General features: G+C 42.8%; 1 protein-coding gene across 1 annotated transcript in view; it reads right to left on the bottom strand.

Moving 5' to 3' along the window:
• LOC126187736 (uncharacterized) overlaps nt 1-25,612 on the bottom strand; it is a 587,768-nt gene that overhangs the window by 94,806 nt on the left and 467,350 nt on the right. The window contains exons 4-5 of the mRNA XM_049928985.1: nt 22,719-23,030; nt 8,058-8,519 (exon numbers count right to left, since the gene is read on the bottom strand). Of these exons, the coding sequence (XP_049784942.1) occupies nt 8,058-8,519; nt 22,719-23,030 (774 nt within the window). The remainder of the gene's footprint in view (nt 1-8,057; nt 8,520-22,718; nt 23,031-25,612) is intronic.

Genomic DNA, 25,612 nt, shown 5'->3' with positions numbered 1-25,612 from the left:
CACCCGACTTAATTCGACTGCATTCCATTATCCTCGTTTTGCTTTTGTTGATGTTCATCTTATATCCTCCTTTCAAGACACTGTCCATTCCGTTCAACTGCTCTTCCAAGTCCTTTGCTGTCTCTGACAGAATTACAATGTCATCCGTGAACCTCAACGTTTTATTTCTTTTCCATGGACTTCAATACCTACACCGAACAATTATCAGTAAGAAACACCAAGTTAATAGGCAGTGGAGACTTTTGCCCAATTCAGTAGTGTATAAAGAAAGTGAATCCATTATTGATACAACGTGGAAAAGAAGGATTAGAAAGATTGCATTTTTCGGCCGCATATGTCGCTTCCAAGTACTAGAATCCTGAAGCAATTTTTTGACGACTTCTGGAACAGTAAAACCAAAAACATCTGGTTTAAAGAAGTACAAAATGATTTGGATGAACTGAACATCACCACACACCAGATTCAATACAGAGAAGATAAACTGCTTCCGAAGAACAAATACACACGGCTGACATTCAGACCATGAGAACAGAAGAAGAATGTCATATCTGCAGAAGAACGAGCAGCCAGATCACAGCGAACGAAGAAGTTTTGGGAAACGAAGAAATTGCTGACTGCTAAGACCTAAACTTAATCATTGTAGATTCTGTAGTACTGTGTTTGATTTTAGTGCTCCATTGTGGGCGTAAACTATGTAAATAAATAAATAAATATGTACACTGGAAGAATAGGCATTACTGAAAGATCTAAACACGCCATTACTTAGGATGTAATTGTAAAATGTGCCTCTGTAGAACGAGTTGCAATTTAATTAAGATACCTGTTCAACAAGTTGACAAGTTTAGCTTCCTTGGCTGCATACTACCAAGTACTGAAAAAGTCGATATTAAATAGAATATCGAGAAAAAATGTAATAACTGCACAAAGAAGTATAACCATAAAACACAACGTGATGAGATTTTACAAGACTTTGGCGTTTCCAGTAGGTGTATGTGATGTTGAATTCTGTGCCCTTACAAGCAAGGAAGAAATATAAATCATCGCTTCGTAAACGTAGCTTCTTCGATACTCGTCGCCAGAATGACTACGCTGAGAAATAAATATATCGACGTGAATAAAGAAGACGTAAAATGTTAATCACTTTCGTATTATTTAAAAAGCTTCAAGAGTTTTCACATAAAAGATTCGGAGTCATTACTTTTCAGGACACCTTCGTGCTTAACCTCAGCTAGACACAATCTTGTCCAATAATCGTTATCGATTATATTTTTTGATGATACATTATTTTCATTCCACTTCCCCTGGTACGTATTTTAGAGCTCACAATCACGTTTTATAGTCACCAATTTGACGGATATGTGTGGAAAATAAGGTCGTGATGCTTGACATAAAGCCGGCCGCTGTGGCCGAGCGGTTCAGTCCGGAACCGCGCTGCTGTTACAGTCGCAGGTTCGAATCCTGCCTCGGGCGTGGACGTGTGTGATGTCCTTAGGTTAGTCAGGTTTAAGAAGTTCTAAGTCTATGGGACTGATGACCTCCGATGTTAAGTCCCATAGTGCTTAGAGCCATTTGAACCATTTTTAAGCTTGGCATAAACATTGTGATACAGGACATAAATACCGCATTATTTTGCATTGTTGATGTATTTCGCAGACATTTCAGAGTATAGTGATATTTGACTAGCATCATCGAAGTCGAAAATAATTAATTTAAGGCTGTGTTGTGTCTTACACCATGAGCGGTCCGTAGATCTATCTTTGAACGTTTATGCCAGTGCAGACATCTGTTGATGACAACAGGCAACGGGGACATAACTCAGCAGTTGATTTTTTCGGGTTTTTAAGAGTCGGCAGGAACCAATCTTTAGCAAATATGTATTACTTATTCGTTAATTACATTTTATAAACAAATGTTAGTGTTAATTATCTATAAAGTGTATGTTAGATGATCGTTCCGAAATTCCACAGCGAATTGTCTATAGCATCCGGCGAAATTTTCTGATGTGACTGGTATGCCACTCCATAAACGGTTTTTGTAAGTCAGTAATGAAAATATGATTGCCAATATGTTTACTATCGTTTTAAGTAATTCAGGTATCTTTTAAATGTGTGATGTATTTTATATGTAATATGTAATTTCAGGTCATTCAGATACCTATGAGCACAGTCAAGCTGGGCCACAGGGTGAATGGCCGTTTCATTTTAATAGCTGCTAAGATACTGGGTTCTGACTGGAAGAGACGGTAGGGAAGGGAAGTGGTAAATTGTGCAGTGTGTTTACGCAATTTTACGCAAGTATGACGAAAGTAATGCAATTTGGTGTCATTTTTATTCATCATTTTAATACTGCACTCTGACTGGCTCGAAAGGACGGGGAGGGGCCACAGCGATACAAAACACAACTGAGAAATTTCCCTAATCTTGGTTTCCGATTGGCTGTTTTATTTTTAATACACCATGCAACTGGTTGTTAATAGGGAGGGGTAGGGTGGGGAGGGGAGGGTGAGTGGAGAGTAGGGGAGGGGCATGATTATATCATGAGGTGAATGTCAAGATCAAGGTCAAGGTCAAGGTCGAGGTCAAGGTCGAGATGAGAGATCAGTGAACCCTGCCCCTGAATGTAGGCAACCTACTCGAGCCCTGCAAATTTCAAAGTCATTTAAGCGCAAATCTCATCCAGAGACGCCACCAACATCCCATTACTATACAAGGTTGGTTGGTTAGATGTTCCACTATCAGATAGACGACAAACATTACGATGTATAATGAGACATCTGAACAATCATAGGATACATTCTTAAAACAATGAAAAAATATTTATGTAGCTGCACGCTGGCCATTTACAGGTGTTTTTTGTAAAAATGACTAATTATTTCTATTCAAGAATTTCTCTGTGGTAAAGAAGGATTTGTCAAGGAGAAACAATTTTAATCTATATTTCGAAACACTTTTTCTATTTGTCAGACATTTCAATGGATAGATTGTCAAAGAGTTTTATAGCTGAATATTTTACCCACTTCCGTGCGTAAGCTATATTCCTTAGGGAGTAATTATTCGTTCTAGTCTTGTGAATATCTCTGTTACTCTCAAACAGAGATGGACTGCTGATAACCAATTTTATAAGCGAATAAATGTAGTGTGGTGCTGCGGTTAACATTTCCAGCTGTTTAAAGGGATATCTGCAAGATACATGTGTGTGAACCACACACTTAATTTCAATAGGTTTCCTCTGTACAGTGAATGTTTTTAGGCTAGGAGAGGAGCTACCCCAGAACATTACTCAGTAACAGTTCAAAGAATGAAAAATCGCAAAATATGTTAACTTACTGATTTATGTAGCCCCGAATTTGGCAATTTTTCTTATGGCAAAAGTAGCCAGTCTCTAGCAGACCTGCTATATAGGTTTTCCAATTTAAGTTTCGATCAGCAAGTACACCTCAGAAATTAGAACTTTCTACGCATTTTATTATTTCTTATTGGTATGCTAGGTTAAACGGCAGTGGGATATGTTCAACAGCGCAAAAATTGGTGAGCTGTGTTTTTCAAACTTTCAGTAACTTTCAAAAAAACATCAGTTACTATTTTCTCTATTGATGCTTCTTTGTTTCTCCTCACAACAGTGTACCACTTCAAACAAGACTAATTATGCCTCCTGATTCCAAATCTGTAGATGTAGTCTCGATTAATCAGAAAGTAAATACTCTGTTGGTCCAAAAATTTTGGAGCCTGGAATAAGCGAAAAAATTAATACGGTGTTTTTAATGCCTGAGATGTTCTACATATTCTCGTCCCTCATCCCGCAACACCACTTGTGTACAACGCACAGGACTCTCACACATCTGCGTGAACCTGTCAGAAAAATTCTTCTTTGGGAAGTTGTTCAACTCGCACATCACGCTGGGTACAATGTCGGTTGTGTCATCAGGGCAGTGACCAGTCATATGAATTACTGCAGTTCGTTGTTTTGTGCTAGATTCATATTGATAACATCAAGTCTTGTCATCCCTGTTGATTTTTTTTTTCAGAAATGAACTCTCTGCATTTTGGATTTCGATCAACTATTGTAGTCGTCCTAGCATCGTCGTTTTTGTTCGAGAGTGTAGATGTGAAGGACAAAATTTGTACACACTTTTCTCTTCTTCAAATCATTCTCGATAAGGTCTTGAACACTCGATTTAAACATGTGCTCTACTGCACTTTGTGAAATAACAACGTGGACACACTACGGCTGCACGTCCACTACTTAACACTGCCTGCTCACAAGTAACTCTTCGGATGCACATTGTTTACAGGTGTTTATTCAAGTTGTCGCAGTAGTTGCTGCTCTAAAATCAGCCTCAGAACTTTTTTGACGGGCGATGTAAGTGTGGTGTCGACTGAAGAATGAGGTCCCAAGGCAAGATTGGTATCTCACGACGAAACCACAAAAAAGCACATTCGCTGCCAGACGCAGCGCCGAATGAGCGGCGACGGAGTAGACGCGCCCAGCCTCCATACTCCACTGCATCAGCTCGCTTGCTTGTTTGAGCGCACTTCCGCTCAGCTCAGTCTGCAACCATCGCCGAAGACGGCAGCATCGTCTCTCCACCGTGCTAGCAGTGCGATAGTTGCATTAGAGTGAACTCTGCATGAATGTTCATCGTCAATTGTATGTTGTGAGGAGAGGCTAGTACCTTGTTCTGTATCGAGTGATAATGTTCAGTGACAGTAATAAATACTCGTGACACTCCTGTGGACATGGATTGTTACAAAGTTAAGTATTTCATATAAGACTGAAGGTTTTAGTGGGCATTGTCACTCAAGTTGAAACTTCTGGATTGCGCTGTGTTATGTTTCTTCAAGCGATCGACGTTTCGACGCCTCTGTTGGGATATTCTTCAGGATGTTTCAGTGTTCACTGCAGACTGTGCACTGTCGGAGTCTAGAGACTAGTGTCATCCAAAGACTACCCTAGATATACAAACAATCGGTTCCTTGAAACCTATACTGAATGGTTATAACTCACCAACTTACTTTTTAGCAAGTCATTTGTCTGGAAAACTGTGAAATCTTGTTGGAAAAACAAATAATTTTGTCAGAGATTCAACATATTTTTTAGAAATTATGTGTACGGTGAAAATATCCGTAAATGACGATCTCGTTAGCTTCGATGTGACATCGTTATTTACTAGCATCCCAATATGAAACATATGGAGATCACAATGCAGAAAGTTGCTCCAGATGACTGACTGATTTGTATCTTCGAACGAGCTATTTTAAATACAGCGGTGAATTCTATGAAAAGCCTGATTGTCTTGCTATGGGCTCACCCTTGTCGCCAGTAGTGGCTGACATTTTTATGGAACTCTTGAGAAACAGGCATAAGTAGTGCACCTTTGAAGCATTCCTGTTGCCTCCGCTATGTGGATGACATATTTGTTATACGGGCACACAGCGAAGAAGAGCTTCATTGCTTCCACAATTTCTTAAATGGAATTCACCCCAAAATCAATTTTGCCTTGGAGGTTGAGAGCGAGATCGGTTTCCCGCGCCTAGATCTGACAACACTCTAGGACACATTGTATAAAAAGCCTACAAATAGAAACAGGTGTTAAGACGTCACTTCGCACCACCACCCAGCCCAGAAGCAAGCAGTGCTTCCAGACTGTGGCTTTTGGCTTCCCGCCACCAAGGAAGTGAATACTACAAAAACGCCCTGGAAGCCACCTCTGCGGACAATAACACGAGGGTCATTCAGTAATTAAAGAGACAAACTGGTCTGGGGAAAAAAACTATTAGTAGGGCAAGTTTGGTACTTTTATGGCTTTAAGTTGGCATCACTGGGATGAGCCCTCATCAGCTGATGTATCACCATTGTTTTGTTTATAACCTCAAAAATACATTTCAAGATAGTGAGTCTGCTTGAAACGTCCACATTAGTTGAACAACTTTCTGTTATTCGTTTTTTACTTGCTGAAGGCGAGAAACCAGTGAATACGAACTGTAGAATGTCTAAAGATTATGGTGAAGGTTGTATGAATCGTGAAAATTTTTGTAAGTGGGTAGAGCTGTTCAAAAATGGTAGCGACTGAGTGACTGACGAACACCGTTCTGGCCGACCAGTTGCAGTTTAAACTCCCTCACTTGAAAGCCGAATTGATGACATTATTCGTGTCGACCACTGTGTGACTGTGGAAATGATACTTGATAACGTTCGAGTTAGTATTGGTACGGTTCATAACATTATCTGTAACAAGCTGAAGTACCGCAAAACATGTCCAAGATGGGTCCCAAAGGAGTCGACGCAGCTACACAAGGAAACAAGGTTGAGAGTGTGCACAGAGCTAAAGGAACGTTATGAAAGAGCTGGTGAGCACTTCCTCAACAAAATTTTAACTTGTGATGAAACTTGGGTTCACTATTATGAGCCAGAATCAAAAATACAAAGCATGGAGTGGGTGCACACCAACTCACCTATCAAGAAAAAATATAAAACCCAAGTATCCCACTTCTCCAGTACAAGAGTGGGAAAATTTTCTTTTATAGAGAAGGCGACACTTGTCTTTGACAGTGCACAATCTATAGTGGACACTATAAGTAATGTTGACGGTGTTTTAGGATGCTAAAGGTCCAGTTTTTTGTGGTTATATCGAAGAGCAGCGTACAATGAACAACCAACACTAGTCGTATTTGCTTTTGAACAAGGTGAAGCCTGCCATGAGAGAGACGTCGTGGATCTCAGAGGAGAGGTGTGATTCTCCAGCAAGACAACGCACGTCCTCATATTGCTCAACTAACCCGTGAAACCACCGACAAAATAGGCTGGGAAGTACTGCCTCATCCCCCTTACAATCCTGATTTAGCACCTAGTGATTTCCATTTGTTTGGTGCACTGAAGGAGGCATTACGGGAGAAAAGGTTCCAGGACAACAGGATGTGAAAAAGTTTGTGAGAAATTGGTTCAAACATCAAAATAAACAGTTCTTTGCACCTGGAATAAAAAAGCTTGTATCCCGTTGGAACAAGTGCATAAATGTTCAAGGGGATTATGTTGAAAAGTAGAGAAAGTATTGTTTTGTAAAAATAAACCCTTTTTTCTCCAGACTAATTTGTCTCTTTCATTATCCTGGATAAACATTGCTCTTCTCATGCTCTGCCCATTTCGCTTCTAGCCAATGATGTTGGTCCACAAATAGCAACAGGAGGAATTTTAACCAATAATTCTTCTTCAGCATAAAGCGCGAAAAATCCCTTTCTAATCAATGACGGTTGGCCCGACAATGGTAGCCAAAATAGTTTTAGCCAATAACACGGTTCTTCGGCATTAGCGTGGAGCTATTTCTCTTTCCATCCAGTGAAGATGGCCTACCTATGGTAGCCAGAGTATTTTTACCCAATAATCCCACTTCTCCAGTACAAGAGCTGGAAAATTCTCTTTTATAGAGAAGGCGACACTTGTCTCTGACAGTGCACAATCTACAGTGGACACTATAAGACACTGAAAAAGGTCCCATCAGAGGGGTCGAAACGTCGATCGTTTGAAGAAACATGACGTACATGAGATTTTCACTATGCAGCGGAGTGTGCGCTGATATGAAACTTCCTGGCAGATTTAAAACTGTGTGCCGGATAGAGACTCGAACTCGGGACCTTTGCCTTTCGTAGGCAAGTACCTCGTCTCCTGCCTTCCAAACTTTACAGTGAGCTTCAGTAAAGTTTGAAAGGTAGGAGACGAGGTACTGGCAAAAGTGAAGCTGTGACGAGGGGGTGTGCTTGGGTGGCTCAGTTGGTAGAGCACTTACCCGCGAAAGGCAAAGGTCCCGAGTTCGAGTCTCGGCGCGGCACACAGTTTTACTCTGCCAGGAAGTTTCAAACATGACGTGGCTTAACAACCAAGAAGATTTTAAATTAAGTATTTCATCTTGTTCTAGTTGTAATAAAGTGTTTAATATTTCATGTGTTGTAGTATCACGTCGCCTCCTGCAGGAGTAAAGCTAAGAACCCACGAGTACTATTTCGTCCCGTACAACGGTAACTATATACATATGATCTGTGGTGCAGGATATTCTGTGTCCATACCTTGACGTCCTTGATGGCGCCGAGGGAGTCGGTGGAGAAGGTGTTGTTGGCGATGGTCGGCTTGTTCTTGACGCTGGGGAATATGACGGAACCGCGGCTGCGAGACGCGGGCGGAGCGGGCGTGCGGCCGCCGGCAGCGGAGGAAGACGCCGGGGGCGCTCCGGTGGCGGCGGAGGCTGCGGAGGCGGCGGCCGTGGCGGGCAGCGACGGCTGCGGGGGCGGAGGCGGCGCCGTCGTCGTCACGGCGGCGGCTGCGGCAGTGGCCGGTAGCGGCGGGGGTGGAGGGGGCGGCGCGGCCGTGCCCAGCGAGGGGGTTGGCGACGGTGGCGGCAGCAGCGGCTCCGTGGCGTGCGCTTGAGCGTGGCTGTGGCCGTGCAGGGCCGGCTCCGCCTCCAGCGGCGCGTCCAGCAGCGGTTCGGAGGCCGCACCGGCCACGTCGCCGCACTTGAGGCGCTGCTCCACCTGCAACGACAACAGACTGCCTCTTGCACTACCAGACAACGAATTGCTGACTACTGTGTCATGTCCATACGTCCTCTCCAGTCATACTATCCTCTATCCATATATCCTGTTAAATGTCTCTGGGAGTTGTAGAGGGCATTTAGCAGATAAAGATCTGCTAACGAATCCACATTCTTAAATGTCCGTTCTGATGTAAAATAACTTTGAAGATCAGACCAATTTCAAGTCTCCCACTTCACGGCAAGCACACATACTGAGAACAGGGCGTCGTCGTCATTCCCTATTGTAATTATGACATCAGTTACCATTTTCCTCCAACTACAACAACGGCTGCTAGAAGCTGGTACACTCAGAAGAGAATCCGACGACTACGCGGAACATTCCTGAATGAATTTTCACTTTGCAGTGGAGTGTGAGTTGATCTGAAACTTGCTGGTATATTAAAGGCAGGAGATGGGGCACTGGCGGGATTAAAGCTGTGAACGTGAGTCGTGAGCCGTGCTTGGATATCACAATCGGTAGAGCTCTTGTCCGCGAAAAGCAAACGTCCCAGGTTGGAGTGCCGGATTGTCACACGGCTATAATCTGCCACGGAGTTCCAACTCGGAACATTATCACCAAGTGATTTGGAGCTGTCGTTAGCACAATGGACTCGTGTTCGGGACGACGACGGTTCAAATCCGCCTCCGGCCATCCAGATTTAGGTTTTCCGTGATTTCCCTAGATCACTCCAGGAAAATGCCAGGATGGTTCCTTTGAAAGGGCACGACTGATCTCCTTTCCCATCCCTATAAATCCGAGCTTGTGCTCCGTCTCTAATGAGCTCGAACCGAGCGAGGTGGCGCAGTGGTTAGCACACTGGATTCGCATTCGGGAGGACGACGGTTCAATCCCGTCTCCGGCCAACCTGATTTAGCTTTTCCGTGATTTCCCTAAAATCGCTTCAGGCAAATGCCGGGATGGTTCCTTTGAAAGGGCACGGCCGATTTCCTTCCCTATCCTTCCCTCACCCGAGCTTGCGCTCCGTCTCTAATGACCTCGTTGTCGACGGGACGTTAAACACTAATATCCTCCTCCTCCTCTAATGAGCTCGATGTTGACGGGACGTTAAACCCAATGATCCTTCCTTCTTTCGAAACATGATCCATACCATGGGGCCGGCCGCTGTGGCCGAGCGGTTCTAGACGCTTCAGTCTGGAACCACACGACCGCTACGGTCGCAGGTTCGAATCCTGCCACGGGCATGGATGTGTGTGATGTCCTTAGGTTAGTTAGGTTTAAGTAGTTCTAAGTTCTAGGGGACTGATGACCTCAGATGTTAAGTCCCATAGTGCTCAGAGCCATTTGAACCATACCATGGGCTCCGGTAGAGCACTGATGTCATATCTCAATGTCTCCTCTACGTGCGTACTGTGAAGCTGGAGATTTGACAGTGAACAACCTCAGAGTTATTTTACAGCCGAAGAATACATTTCCGGACATGCGTTCGTTATCAAAAACTTACTAAGTCCGCTCTTCAACCCGTAGATATCTACGATGGGAATTGTAGAACACTATGTGTTTTACAATAATCATTGATGTACGAATATACATTACAGTTCTCATCCATCACTGCTACGATTTGAACCATGCTTGGAACATATTTTCTAACTGGAAAGAAGTACTCTGCGGGTAAGAATTACCTACGTCCCATAGGGGTCGGAGAGGGGGTGGAAAGGCGGTAACATAAAAACATAAATCACAAACCATTTTCACTTCATCTTATCCTTGCTAGGATAGACAGTAGGACGACAACCGATATATACAACCAGCAATAAATAAACCGACAGCCGAAATTTCGTCTCTCGTTTATTCCAGGGGCAACTGATTTCAGTATTCCATTTTGCCATCATCAGCTACTCAGAGGTAACATAGTGGATGAGCTTATATTGCGGGACAAAATATCATGGAAAAGCGAACACGGCTTTACAATCGAAAACAATCTGAGCGCAACTGTGAGCAATTGTCTTTAGTGGAGTACCCGGCTCCAAGTGTCCACTGCCTGCAATTGCCTTCGCTCGGAAAGTGGCTGAGATTGACCTCCTAACACTGACAGCAATAATTCCTGTCGATTTTAAAACCGATTGTCATTGACAAGGAATCTCCGGTCCGTGATGGTTAGGAACTTCTTAGGACCGCTGCTGTGACTCCGTGTTGCGTAGGTGCGACTGTATAAGTGCGCTTTGATACACAAAATCGAACAACTTTAATTGCCTTGTGATCATGGGCACATCCAAATACCATAATTTCTTTCTTCCATTACTTCCACATCGACTCATATTTTTACCTTGATTCTAGACATCTGAGTCGAACACACTCACCACTTCACTGCCATAACTTACATCAGTGGTGGGAGATGTAGCTAAATACTTCGACCAACGGTGCCTTTGTGGCCTACTGAAATTAATGGATGGTAGAGGTCGCCTTATTACTGTTGTTCGACGATTCCCCAGAAAAAGCAAATTCTCACATTAATCGGAACAGTACTGACAAATGTAGGCAGACTGAAGCGACGAATGAAAATTTGTATCAAGGCCGGGATTCGAACCTGGGTCTTCTGCTCACTAACCAGTACGCCGCACTGGCACAGTGCCTTTGCGCAACTACACGGGCACGCTTCCCTCCTCAATCCAAATTCCCATTCAAACCTCAGACCACTTGGTATTCCTCCTGTACTCGAGCAGCATTGCAGAGGCTGTCCAACTGTATTGGAATAGCACCATAGAAACGAACGGGACTGCCTGAAAACCAAGCACAGGTGCTTTAATAAAATGACTCTGTGGTTCCAGAGACTTTTTAAAGTTTCGAACATTCTATGATGTATATATGCAGACTGTAGCGACGAATGAAAATTTGTACCAAGGTAAGGACTTGAACCCAGGTCTTCTGCTTACTAGGCAGATGCGCTAACCACTACGCCACCCTGACTTCAGTCTGCATATATCCATCACAGATGATTGAGAGATGGAAAGGTCTCTGGACCTTTATTTGATAAAAGCGGCTGTGCCTGGGTTTCAGGAAGGATCCTCCGTTTCGTTCGACGTTGAGGTACTGTTCCAACACCGTTGGGTAGCCTCTTCAGTGCTGTTCGAATTTAGGGGGAATACCGAGTGGTCTAAAACGTGAATGGGAATTTGGATCGAGGAGGGAGTCGTGGGCTACGGTTGTCCGTGCAGCTGTGAAAAGCTGCTGTGCCACGATGGCGTAATGGTTAGCCCACCTATCTACCGAGCAGCAGATCTGGGTTAAAAATCCCGACCTTGGTACAAATGTTCAGTCGTCACTTCAGCCTGTTTAGACGCATCATAGATTTTTGAGACTTGGAAATGTCTGTGAAACCATGTACTTTCATTTGATTACTTATGAACATGTATTGGATCAAAGACATTGGTCCGGTAGCAGTATTGTAACCGTTGATCGATTCCAGATCTACATTATGAGCAAGAATGGCATCAAACAATCAAATATTTGGTCTGGTCATGTAAACAGAACGTATGTCAACTGCTGCTATTTTCAGAACCTGTAATTACTGAAAGCTATTTTTTAACACCAGTGTTAAAAACAATCCAGGATCAATGTATCTGGTCACAGAACACATGTACTCAGAAATGAAAGAACTGTTTCCAAGCGGAAAATGTTAATCTCTGAGAGATGATCTGTTTACAGCACGTGTTAGATGGTAGCGGATTTATGGTGACAGTCAGTACTTACAGCGGCACGTGATTAATTCTGTGGCTAACAGGCAGTGGAAATGTAAGCTGCCAGGTGGATATTAGCTACAATATTGCCCATACCACCGTAGTAGGTAAAGAAAGTCGTATGTCAAGACAATTTGCCATATGATTATCACTCGAGGCGATATATTAAAGTGTTTCATATCTTCTCGTCACAGAGCCAGTACCCAACATGATACTACGAAAATAAATATATAACCACCGGTTTTGAAATTTTGTGACCTTCTGGGCTCATCCCTAAAGTGCTGAGGAGGGGAAGTGGGCTTTAACCCTAGCAATACCAAGGCGTGGGGGGTGGTGGGGGGACGGGGTAGTTTACGCCCACTTTTTGAAAATGTTGTACTCTGGTCATGTACTTTACATTTTAAAATTTTGGAAATAATATCTTTCACTTTTAATGTTTTCTTACACTAGATCCCGTAATTGTTTTGAATTTTTCAGTAAAACGTAACCCAAATCATAGTAGTGAATATGATATTCCACAACAGATGTTACATTCATAGTTTGAAGTTAAAGAACCTTTTTACGCATCAATACATATTTAAAAAGTATGTTGTGAATAAAACTCAACGGCAATTAACAAAATCTGTGTTTTTTACAATTTGTTGGTGTGTTCAAAACGTTCCTTTCCTCCGTATGTAGATATTACGGGAAACGCATTAATTCTGCTAAGATAGTGCTAAAGGATATTTTCAGGTTCTGGACCATACTTATACATCAGTTTCTATTTAAAAAAGATGTTGTGAACAAAAGTAAAAAAAAAAAAATAACGAAATTAGTTCCTCATATTTTTTGTGTGCTCCTCCTTTTGTAGTAGGCTGCGTGCTATGAAAAATATATGGATATCGCTAGGGTAAATGCTTTATAAAAATACTCCGTCGGCGGGGACAGCCTTTGTCCCCCAACCCCTCTCATTGGAATGGCATGTTGGCTCTCCGCCAGAGAGCCGATGACCATGTGTTGCGCGCCCTACATCCGGAATCATCTTTATCATTTATATGTCTCGTCTGAAGAGAAGCCCGAAAAGATTGGAAAACTAGTTTATGGAAATGAACAAATAAATTAAAAGAGTCTGTTCACATTATTTGTATTTATATTCATGCATACAGTATGTTGCAACCGGTAGAAAAAGTTAGGAAATTATGTTGATCTCCATAGATCTCCACCCAACAACCCAGACGTTTTACAGCAACTTAGAGCCGTCGGACAAGGTAATAACGGACACCGCGAGACTTGTTTTTAACAGGTTCTTGTGCGGAGGAATTGGATAAAATCTCTGAAAGACGTAAGAGCTTGCGTTAACTCTTTGTGGAGAGTGTTGCAGGCTGGCGAGATGCATTTAGTGCGAAGCGAGATACCTTCGTGTAACGGATAAAGATCGTGCTGTTGTGGTTAGGTTTTCAGGAAATACGTGTGAAAGCTACAGCCACGAAAAGGCGTTCGTGTTCCGCTTATCGAATAACTTTTCTACGTGAAACATCGTTTACAAGATCTAGGTGGGATGTATCAAAATGAATCTAAGTTACGCACAGCACGTTTTCGATTACGAGAAAATGTGACTTCCGTGACGAAAGATTTTACGATAATTTCGCACTTCGACCGAACTGTTTTAGTCTATAAAACCAAGGGAATGTTCATTCAGGTATGTTTTTGTTTTTCTTATGGTCTCCAGTCGGAAGACTGGTTTGCTGCAGATCTGCACGCTAGTCTATCTTTTGCAAGCATTTTCATCTCTGCATAAAGTTGGTACATCCTACATCCACCAGAAACTGGTAGTGCACTCAAGCCTTAATCTCATACTATAATTTTATAAAGCTGATTATTTATTGATGCTTCAGGATGTGTTCTATCAACAGATCCCTTATTTTAGTCAGTTTGTAATACACATTTCTTTTCACCCCGATTCATCTCACTTACTTCTTCATTAATTTTGCGTTCAGTCCTTCTGATATTCAGCATTCTTTTGCTGCAATACTATTCTCTTCTTCTCTATAGCGTTTATCGTCCACGTTCCTCTTCCATAAATAACAAACCAGAGGAAGTTTCACAGAAGACCTAACGATTACATTTCTGTTAAATGATATAATATTTATCTTCTTCAAAAAATCTTTTCTTGCTACAGCAAGTCTGTATTTTATAGCATCGTCTGACACTGTCACTTGTTCTTGTTCTTCTAGTTGAATGGTAAAACTCACGTGTTACTTTTACTGTCGCATGTCCTACTCAGATTTAATTGCCTGCGTTTTACTGTCGCTGGCATTCCACGTACAACCTCGTTTGAAGTACGGTAGCTATCCATTCCATTCGACAGATCTTGCAAGTCCTTTGCTCTCTGTGGCAGAATTACAATGTCATCTACAAATCGCAAAGTTTTTATTTCTTTTTCCTGAACTTCAGTCCCTTTCCAAATTTTTCTTGGTTTCCTTTACTGCCTCTTCTGTGTGCAGACAAAGTAGCATAGGGAATGAGCTTCAACTCTGTCCCTTTCCCTTCCGAACTACCGTTTCCTTTTCATGTCCTCCGACTTCTATAACTGTAATCTGGTTTATGCGAAAGTTACAAATAATCTTACACTCGCGTTTTGTTGAGTTACTTCCTCAATGGAGTGAGCTCACTTAGCTGCAAGGTGTTGCCACACCGACATCTTATAATTTATAGGCTAAAGTTCCTGATCATGTGCTGAAAATCCAGAAGATTCGCCAGCCACAGTAACCAATCTATAACATCATATAGCTAAGAGCATAAAAGTAATTGCTATAAAAGATTTTCCGGGGGGGGGGGGGGGGGGGGGACAAAATTTTTGTGATGGATTTGTTCCTGGGGGCGCAAATTTTTTTTTTCTTAATTTCTGAACGAAGGGATTGATTTTTCCTCGAGGGGACCATTTTTCCACAAAAAATCACCCCCCATTACGTGTATAATGAAGGGTGTAAGAACAAATAGACACAAATATATGTGCTTCTAGAGAATGAGATACAACTACAACAGGAAGTATCCTAGAGTGGGGCAGCATCTATAATAGGAATTATCCCAGACCGTAGATGCATGCATCCTAACCTTTACTGACACATTGCGTCGTATTGCACGATATGACAAACGCCATGTTGAATGATTTCATGTCATGTGTTACGTTATACGACATGACATCATGTTATCATGTTACTTTATTTGACACGATGCATTATATCACGTGACATGTGTGCTAATACTAACAAGTAAAACAGAGCAAATAAGTCAAGATGGTTTGATTTTAATGTCTTAGAAGCTGTCTGTAAGTCGAAAAACTAGTTCCCTTGTTTTACGTCCCTAACTCTGCACGTGAGATATTTGCCTTTTTGTGCCACGATAGGAACATTTATCTTTTTCGTTCCCAACTTTTACTCTAACGCAATTTATTAATTACAAGTATTTGTCCATATTCTTATAAAATTTTACCCAATTCGCACAAGTTTGAAATATAGAAGATGCGCGCGTAAAAAAAAAAAAAAAGGCCTCACAAGAAACGTGTTTTGCCCACGTAAAATCAGAATTAAGGTAGATTCTTGAAAGCGACGTTTCAATTTTATCGTATCTATGCATTTTTTATTTATTTGATTCACTTTAAACCGTTTCGGCGCCTTCGGTTCACGTAACAATGAATTTTACTTGCTACATTTAGCTCGAATTTAAACCATCGTATCTCGACAGTAGATAATGTTTACCTGATAAAAAAATTAGTTTTCACTTTATCAACTTGCCTACCTTCGTGCAAAGTTTTAACTGCTTCGTTCATGCTTAAAGCATATGAGTGGCGCGCTTCAAAAACCTCCCGCAAGGACGTGTGCTATATTTAACTCAACTTTAAACTATCGTATCTCGACAACGGATAAAGATTATTGGATAAAAATAAATTTCTTTTTGACTTTATCCGTTTAATTACCTTCGTCCAAAGTTTGAACCGACTCGTACAAGTTTAATGTGTCGAAGTGTCGCGCTTCAAAATTCTCCCAGAGAAACGTGTATTTTTACGTGCTGCATGTAGCTCGAATTTAAACCATGGTATCTCGGCAACGGATAAAGATTATGCGGACACAAAGAATTTCCTGTTCCCTTTAGCCATTTATCTACCTTCGTGCAAAGTCTGAATCGATTGGTCCAAGTTTAAAATGCAGAAGTGGCGCGTTTCAAAAACCTTCCAGAAAAACGTGGTTTTAACACGCTTTTACGCTTCATGTCCGAACGTGCACATACAAATGGTGTCATTAGCTGAGCATTAATTTCAGTCCAATTAAAATAATATGCAAAATGAATTAATCGATTCGCAAAATTTGGTCTGGGTGACAGCTACGGTTCGCCGTTCAAACCCCGCTTATTGTGCTGTTACATGGCTATAGTAAGACAGATGTTCGAATGGCTATAGAAATGGCCGCTGGTCGGGGTTAAACCAGAAACCTTTTACCCCATGTTCCTAGCTCAAATAGCAACCGAGCACCAAGACACCTTCTCTCCCCCCGCTCCCACAACTCCAAACCGTGATTTTGTGCGCGGCCTCTTCAGACGTATTTGTTACAGCGCTTGCAGAAAATTTCGTATGAGCCTAATAGTTACTGTCTGTAGTGCGACAGATCGATTGTTATCGCGATGCAGTGTCTTAGGTGGCGCGGCGGCGGCACTACTAAGTCATTATGAGTCCGCATCGGCGGCGCCTAATCACAGACTCAGCTGGCAGTCAGTCAGATACCTAAGTCCCAGTGACTTAAGACTGATATTCTGGGTCAGCGTGTGCTTAGCACTGGCGCAATGACGACTCTGATTTGAGGCGCCCACGTTCAGAGGGTTAATCAGTTGCAAATAGAGTACAGACCCGCGTCTCCGGCATCATTTGATGATTTATGTGTGGTGACGGAGGTCTCGTGGAGCGAAGCAAGCTCAAGTCAGCGCAGAGTGTACTAGGTTCTGCTTGCAGCGATTCGACTCCATGAACAATCTTCATCATGTTGGTCATTTATGAATGGTGCAGATTTTGGAACTAGTTTAATGATGGAGAAATCGTTCGGCTACGCTCATAAAGGTGAGCATCCCATGTGTTCGATGCATCGACATACAGTATAACTGAACGTTAAATCTTTAGCCGTATCAGAGTCTACTAAATAAAATTGTTTTATGGTTTTTAAAGGTTGGTTTTTTAAACTATCAGTCATATTATCATGATTTCTTTGCAAGTGGTTATAAGCAATTACAATTCTATGTAAACAGTGTATAACGCAGTAACTAGCCTTTACGTTACGTGTTGCGTTGGCTGCTGTGCTGACGAAAGAACAAAAGATTTATAAAACAGTTATGTACGCTAAACAATGTGCATTAGCTGATCAGTAAAAGTTCTACTAGTCTTGTTGTAAATGCACACAACGTCTGTGCTACAGAACTTTAATGGTTCTTATACTTTGATGTTTTAAAATATTGGTTTAAAGGCTTATGGTCAGTCTCAGAGGAGAGATATTAAAATGAAATCATTTTTCTGCTTGGGTAATCACTCCGTTTGCAGCTGGTTAATTTAGTGTCAGTATTGTTTGTGCCCTGTGTTCGCTGCATTAACAAGTTGCGTATAAACTTTTCTCTATTCTCGTTGTATTGTCGAACCGTATCTAACCATTTAAACAGTTTGCCCATGAGCCGAGGCGAAGACTGAACTGCCTTAAGAACTGATATGATGAAAGTTTTATAGTTGATGAATTGATGTGCAAGAATTCAAATTAAAGTCTTTCCTGCTATGCTTAATGTTTTCAAGATGGATTGCTCAAGTTGGACCAACATGAATAAATGATTAAAAATTTAACTATCTTTGTTATTGCTTGTTAAGTTTGCTGCAGTAAAAATTGAAGTAAAGGTTTGTGAATTTTTTTTAAATTAAATTGTCTTGTGACCTGGTACCTTCGATTCACCGAAATTATTGGTAGCAGTTTCAGAAGACCACTTTCATTTATTTAGTGCTGCTAAGAAACTAAACCTGATTTCTGTTTACCTCATGCAGGTTGTATAAGATATATCGTAATTGTACGAATATTAAACGCATTCATTCATGCATCATTATTCGGTGCTGAAAAAATCTGCTACAGCTACAATAATCTATCCCGAGAACCCACCACCTAAATACTTAATACCAAATAGCAGGATTACACCACTTTGTACATAAATTACCACTTGGTATTTCTAGGGCACATGGTGCTACGGCACTCACAATTGTACATAACCATTGAAGGAAAACAATGTATATACAGTATAGCTATAGACGACACTACAATCAGACTAATAATGAATTACTCTGTCCAGTGTTGAGTTATAAAGTGCACTGGAAGTCTTTTAGACACCAATTTTTTTTCTTTCTGTGAGCCTCATGTGACTATGGTGTTATGAGAAAATTTTCTGGTACTACATAGATGGCTCTACTGTTTGCAACCTCAGAGTGGTGGTGTGTCAGCATCCAACGCCTCATCCTAACTGGACTCAACAGGAGCCATTCCTCGTGAAATGCCATCTAAGAGCACAGCAGAGGAAGGTCTATTCTCCAACCCCTCCTCCCTCCCCCCCCCCCCCCCAGCCGCCATCCTTAGCTCCTCCAGTCAGTACACAAAAAATGCCTCCCATTGATCTTTTGTTACTAATAATCTGTAGACTTTTCAATACTCGTATTGTTGGAAAGGCAGATATTCATTTTGTCATTATCTCCTAGTGATGTTTGTCCTTCTTTGTAGTCGTTAGAATTTGCCGATCTGTATTTCGTAATGACCTGTTTTCACTGCTACTTACTTCACTTTCTTCCTCGAGTCTTCTTGTGCTTCGACAATCATGTAACTCAACTTCGGATAGTTATTCATTAGAGTATCAAGCAGCTATCATTTTTCTTCATTATAGACTATGCTATATACATATCTGATCTTATATCCACTACCTGTGTAAATTAAATATACTATCATATTAAAAATAGTTGCCCTGGTGTGCCTATCAATCCACAGTTGCACATATGGGTCCTAATACTGTTAATTCCACATAAATACATAGGACAACTGCCACGTCCTGCCAAAAAATTTGTCATCCATTTGGAAGGTTTCATGGGGGAGGTGGGGGATTTTACTACACGGGGACAAACTACAGGAGACGACTTATTAAAGGATAATGAGCAAAAAAGATCACATGGACATATGGCAGGAAATGTTTTTCAAGTGAGATAAAATATCTTTGACAGTGTCGATCCAATGATAGAAATTACACGTGAGAATTCACCATGCAAGTGGGACTGTTCTGCCTATGCGAGTATTTTACCTCCACTTTCAAGAGGGAAGTGACATGGAGCGCCACCATGTAGTGGTCACATTACCGTTCATACCACTAAAGGCACGTCTTCCAACAGGGAAGGCAGGGTTACCCGCAGAAAGTGCAGATATGCGTGGCCTATGGGGCGTTATAAAAGCATGATTGGTCGCACGACGTAGTCGCCAATAAGCCCCACCTACACACTGAGGCTGAACCGGCACTGACGTGAATTCTTCGTGAAGGTTGGCGGTACCGCCTGTCGTAAAGGTAGCCTCATCTGTGAATAGGATGAGGGACAGGAATCCCAGCAGAGTTGTGGCGTTTGTGACGAGCCAGTGGAGAGAAATCTGTGTGTAATAAGGGCTGCAAGTTTTGTAAGTGATACGGAGAGCGGTAGTTTTGTAGAACGTTCCACACGTTCGTCTGGCTTATCCCATGCTGGTGGGCCAGCTGCCTGGTGCTGACACCGCAGTCATTGTGAACGATCTTCTTGGAATGCACTTCTACCATACTCCCATCTCACCAGTTTTGCTACATATCCTCTCAGGGATACTTTTGTGCGGTTTGACATTTTTAACAAGTGACTTGGTATTAACGTACGAGAGTTGTCCGTAAAGTAAGGTCTCCAACCAGCTCCCGTCGGAACGGAGCTTAAATCTGACAACAGCGCCGTGTTCCTTACTTCCTGCACCACTATTCTTGTCAATCCCCACGTCTCTGCGACGATTATACTTGGCATAGCACCCGGTAGCGATGGAAGGGAAAATCGACGCTCCCGCGAAGTGTGGATTGCGTTCTGTCATTAGACTTCTGTGCCTTAAGAGGTATACCCCTATTGAAATCCGTCGCCAGTTGACCGATATGTATGGAGACAAGTGTATGGGCGTAAAACATGTGCGTAACTGGTGGAGATAGTTCGCAGGTGGCCGTACAAACGTGCACGACGAGGCCGGACGCGGGTGTCCATCAGTTTCGTACGAGACAGTGACGAAACTCGAAGAAGTTTTGCTTGCGGATCGGCGTGTGAGAGAGATTGCCGAACTGATAAGGGACGTCTCTAAGATTACCGTGGACAAGCTTTCGATGGACATTTTGAAGGATGACTAGGTGTAGGACACGTGGGTGTCGCGGATACTCACTGACGAACACAAAAAGAAACACATCCAAAGTGCCCGCAAGTTTCTGCTCTATTATCGGGAAGAGGGTGAGGAATTTCTGGATTCATTTGTTACCGGGGACGAGACTGGGTCCACTACTTCACACCAGAGACTAAGGAACAATCAAAACAACAGCAACATTCCGTTTCTACAAATGTCAAGAACTTCAAGCAAACGACGTCAGCGTGGGAGGTGATGGCTTCGGTATTCTGGGATAGGAAAGGCGTTCTGCTGATCGACTACCTGGACAGAAGTACAACAATCAACGCGGCAAGGTACTGCGAGACACTAACAAAGCTACTCCGGCTATACAGAACAGCCGGCAGGTGTGGCCCATTGGTTCTAGGAGCTTCAGTCTAGGACTGCGCAACCACTGCGGTTGCAGGTACGAATCCTGCCTCGAGCATGGAAGTGTGTGACGTTCTTAGGTTAGTTTAAGTAGTTCAAAGTTCTAGGGGACTGATGACCTCAGATGTTAAGTGACATAGTGCTCAGAGCCATTTGAATCATTTATACAGAACAACAGGAGGAGTCGGCTGACAAAGGGAGTTAGTCTGCAGCATGACAACGCTCGCCCTCACGAAGCCAGAATCACGACAGATCTCATCGCCAAATTCTGGTGCGAAATCATGGATCATCCCCTATACCGCCCTGATTTGGCTACCAATGACTACTATTTGTTCCCTAACTTGAAAAAGTACTTGGGGGAATCCAATTCTCAAGCGACGAAAGCTGAAGGCAGCTATCTGTTCCTTCCTGCGCGAGTCGGAGGGAGAATGGTACGAATGATACGAAAATGCTTCCGGATCGTCTCCAAAAATGCATCGATCATGACGGGGACTACGTCGAAAAATAGCTAAGAGTCGAAGCTTTCAGTAATAGAACCCAGTACGTTGTCCTCGATGGTGAGTGTTCGTCGGAGGTGAGGGTATCATCTGGAGTGGCCCAGGGAAGTATGGTAGGTCCGCTGTTGTTTTCTATCTACATAAATGATCTTTTGGACAGGGTGAATAGCAATGTGCGGCAGTTTGCTGATGATGCTGTGGTGTACGGGAAGGTGTCGTCGTTGAGTGACTGTAGAAGGATACAAGATGACTTGGAGAGGATTTGTGATTGGTGTAAAGAATGGCAGCTAACTCTAAATATAGATAAATGTAAATTAATGCAGATGAATAGCAAAAAGAATCCCGTAATGTTTGAATACTCCATTAGTCACGTCGATTAAATATTTGGGCGTAACACTGCAGAGCGATATGAAATGGGACAAGCATGTAATGGCAGTTGTGGGGAAGGCGGATAGTCGTCTTCGGTTCATTGGTAGAATATTGGGAAGATGTGGTTCATCTGTAAAGGAGACCGCTTATAAAACACCAATACGACCTATTCTTGAGTACTGCTCGAGCGTTTGGGATCCCTATCAGCTTGGATTGAGGAAGGACATAGAAGCAATTCAGAGGCGGGCTGCTAGATTTGCTACTGGTAGGTTTTAACATCACGCGAGTGTTACGGAAATGCTTCAGGAACTCGGGTGGGAGTCTCTAGAGGAAAGGAGGCGTTCTTTTCGTGAATCGCTACTGAGGAAATTTAGAGAACCAGCATTTGAGGCTGTCTGCAGTACAATTTTACTGCAACCAACTTATATTTCGCGGAAAGACCACAAAGATAAGATAAGAGAGATTAGGGCTCGTACATAGGCATATATGCAGTCATTTTTCCCTCGTTCTGTTTGGGAGTGGAACAGGGAGAGAAGATGCTAGTTGTGGTACGAGGTACCCTCGGTCACGCACCGTATGGTGGATTGCGGAGTATGTTTGTAGATGTAGATGAATCTGTAATTGGTTATACAATAAAATGATGTTTACTGCGTGAAAAAGCATTGGAGACCTTCATTTACGGACAATCCTCTTAGCTGAAGTCCTGAGTGGGAGTGCGGGAAATGGATCACGCGAGGGAATGTTGGGCGAGTTGGACGGCCGTACCTGATCGAGGCCGGCGATGATGCGGTTGGCCTTGGAGCGGAGGTCCGCGTGCGCGTCGGCGAGCGTGCGCTGCTGCCTCTGCGCGGCGCCCAGCGCGTCGTCCGTGCGTGAGAGCAGCGTCTCCAGCGAGCCGCGCGACGCCGACACGGCGTCCCACACGTCGTCCACCTTGTGCGCCACGCCCACCAGCGGCCGCACCAGCCGCTCCAGGTTGCCGCCGCCGCCGCCGCCTCCCGTGGTGGCGTTGCAGGAGCCCGGCGCGGCGGTCGGCTGTAGCACGGCGCTGTGCAGCTCGGAGGCCAGCGACAGCACCTGCACACCACACACACACACCTCTCACAAATATGAAAGCATATCAAAAATAGTATACACCGAGGCAAAGAAATCGCAACACCAAAAAATTATTAATTCGAGCAATGAAATTTCGGGAATACATTCGTCTGGGTGACATATTAAGTGATTAACATAGCAAGATCACAGGTTAATGTAAGCGTGAGACAAGCCATTGCAGATGTGAAATGCTGACACATTAGTAACCGCCAGAATGTTGAATGCAAGCATACAAACGTGCATGTGCTGTGTTGTACACGTGCTGGATGTCATTTTGTGGTATGGAGTTCCACGCCTGTTACACTTCGTAGGTCAATACAGGGACTGTCGGCGTTGTTTGTGGATGACGCAGGTGTTGTCGTCCGACGATGTCCCATATGCGTTCGATTGTAAACAGATCTGGTGATCGAACAGGCCAAGGCAACATGCCGACAGTCTGTGAAGCATATTGGGTTACAACAACAGTATGTGGGCGACCGTTATCCTGTTGGAACACACCCTCTGGAAAGCTGTTCATTCGAGGAAGCACAACAGATCGAATCACCGGACTGACGTACAAATTTGCAGTCTCGGTATATATATGTCGTGTGACTGGGGCCTCCCGTCGGGTAGACCATTCGCCAGGTGCAAGTCTTTCGATTTGACGACCCTTCAGCGATTTGCGCGTCGATGGGGATGAAATGATGATGATTAGGACAACGCAACACTAAGTCCCTGAGCGGAGAAAATCTCCGACTCAGCCGGGAATCGAACCCGGGCCCTTAGGATTGACTTTCTGTCGCGCTGACCACTTTTCTTTTTTTTTTCGTTCTATCTGCTCCGGGCGGACGTCGGAAGACACCCGTTTGAGTTCGTCGTTGCTCCATTAACTCAGTTCTTTTATTACAGAGGGCAGCTAACCCTCTGACGGAACACGCTGAGTTATCGTGCCAGCTTCAGCTAGCGGGTGCGGATCGCAGTCACGGTGCGTGGGATAAATACGAGTGTGCTCCTGCTATCAAACGAATTCGCATCCCAGACCATAGCTCCAGGTGTAATACATTTGCACCCAAAAACCGCCGGACCATAATTTACGAGAATTGCGTGATCTGTGTGCACATATTTAATGCTACCTACCTCCCGAAACATACGAAGAACTTGTCGGATCCATCGTTTGCAGAATCGTTCCTGTATAGCGATCCAAAGGTGTACCAACGTGTGGACTTACGACTAAGTTATATCTATAAGCGAAGGGAAATATATCAGAAAAGACTAACTATTGAACACAGATTTAAAAACTACGGAAATGGTGCTAAGATTCTGTTATGAGTTGGGATAGGACTGCAAACACTTCAAGTCCTAAAAAATCATTACCTTCATCGTATCTCAGAACTTTGCGGCTGAAAATAATTAAAGGCTGCTGCAACTTTAAACAATGTCAACACTGAAATCTGCAACGATTTTGAAGAAAAAACATAAAATAAAAATAATCATTGAGCAGACCTCGGACGTGCAGTGGATTGGCTTTTTGACAGAGTATTCGTCAATGTATCTTCACTTCATCAACGACAATCCTTTATACCATGAATGTTGCTGTTTAGAAAGCTAAACAAACATTAACAAGGGTGGCTTTGAAATGCGATATCAAGATGAAAGACAAGGTGAGAAAAACATAAATCTTGAAAACTCTAATATTAAGTAATAGTAAAGCTCACTACTTCGAAATAATTTTGCTTTACATTCAGATGAAACTAATGAGAAAATGTTTAGTGTAATACAAAAGAAAGTCCAGTAACATTGAACTAGATTTATCTCTTTTTCATAAATTTGTTCGTGTTTACAGCTTAAAGGATTACTCCTGGACTCCTAGATTGTCGTTTAGAAAGTTAGGGGACAACGTATGGAAAATAAGTCTGAAAAAAGGTGAGGATTTCATACCAAAGTAAATATCAAAAAATAACCATTCTATGAGCAGTCATAGTATTAGAAAACAATGAATATACTTTCCACAGATGATGACATAAAGAGATCTATGCGATGACTGACTGAGGACGTTGCAAGGTTGGTGACGTGGTTTTTCCTTTTTTGTTGTTGTTGTTGTTGTTGAGTCATCAGTCTTCTGACTGCCTTGATGTTGCCTACCACGAATTCCTCTCCTGTGCTAACATCCTCTTCTCAAATTAGCATTTGCACCCTACGTCCTCAATTACTTGTTGGATGTTTTCCAATCTCTGTCTTCCTGTTTTTGCCTCTACAGTTCCCTCTAGTATCATGGAAGTCATTCCCTGATGTATTAACACGTCCTATCATGTCCCTTCTTCTTCTGAGTGTTTTTCATAAATTCCTTTCTTCGCCGATTCTGCTGAGAATCTCGTCATTCCTTATCCTATCAGTACACCTAATTTTCAACTTTTTCTGTAGCACCACAAAATGCTTCGATTCTCTCCTGTCCCGATTTTCCCGCTGTCGTGGTTCACTACAATGCTGTGCTCCAAACGCAAATCCTCATCAGTTTCTTCCTCATATTAAGGACTATGTTTGATACAAGTAAACTTCTCTTGGTCAGGAATGCTCTAGTTACCTGT

Source organism: Schistocerca cancellata, chromosome 5, assembly GCF_023864275.1.
Source record: "Schistocerca cancellata isolate TAMUIC-IGC-003103 chromosome 5, iqSchCanc2.1, whole genome shotgun sequence".
Lineage (NCBI taxonomy): Eukaryota > Metazoa > Arthropoda > Insecta > Orthoptera > Acrididae > Schistocerca > Schistocerca cancellata.
This window is presented reverse-complemented; position numbering and strand designations above follow the sequence as displayed.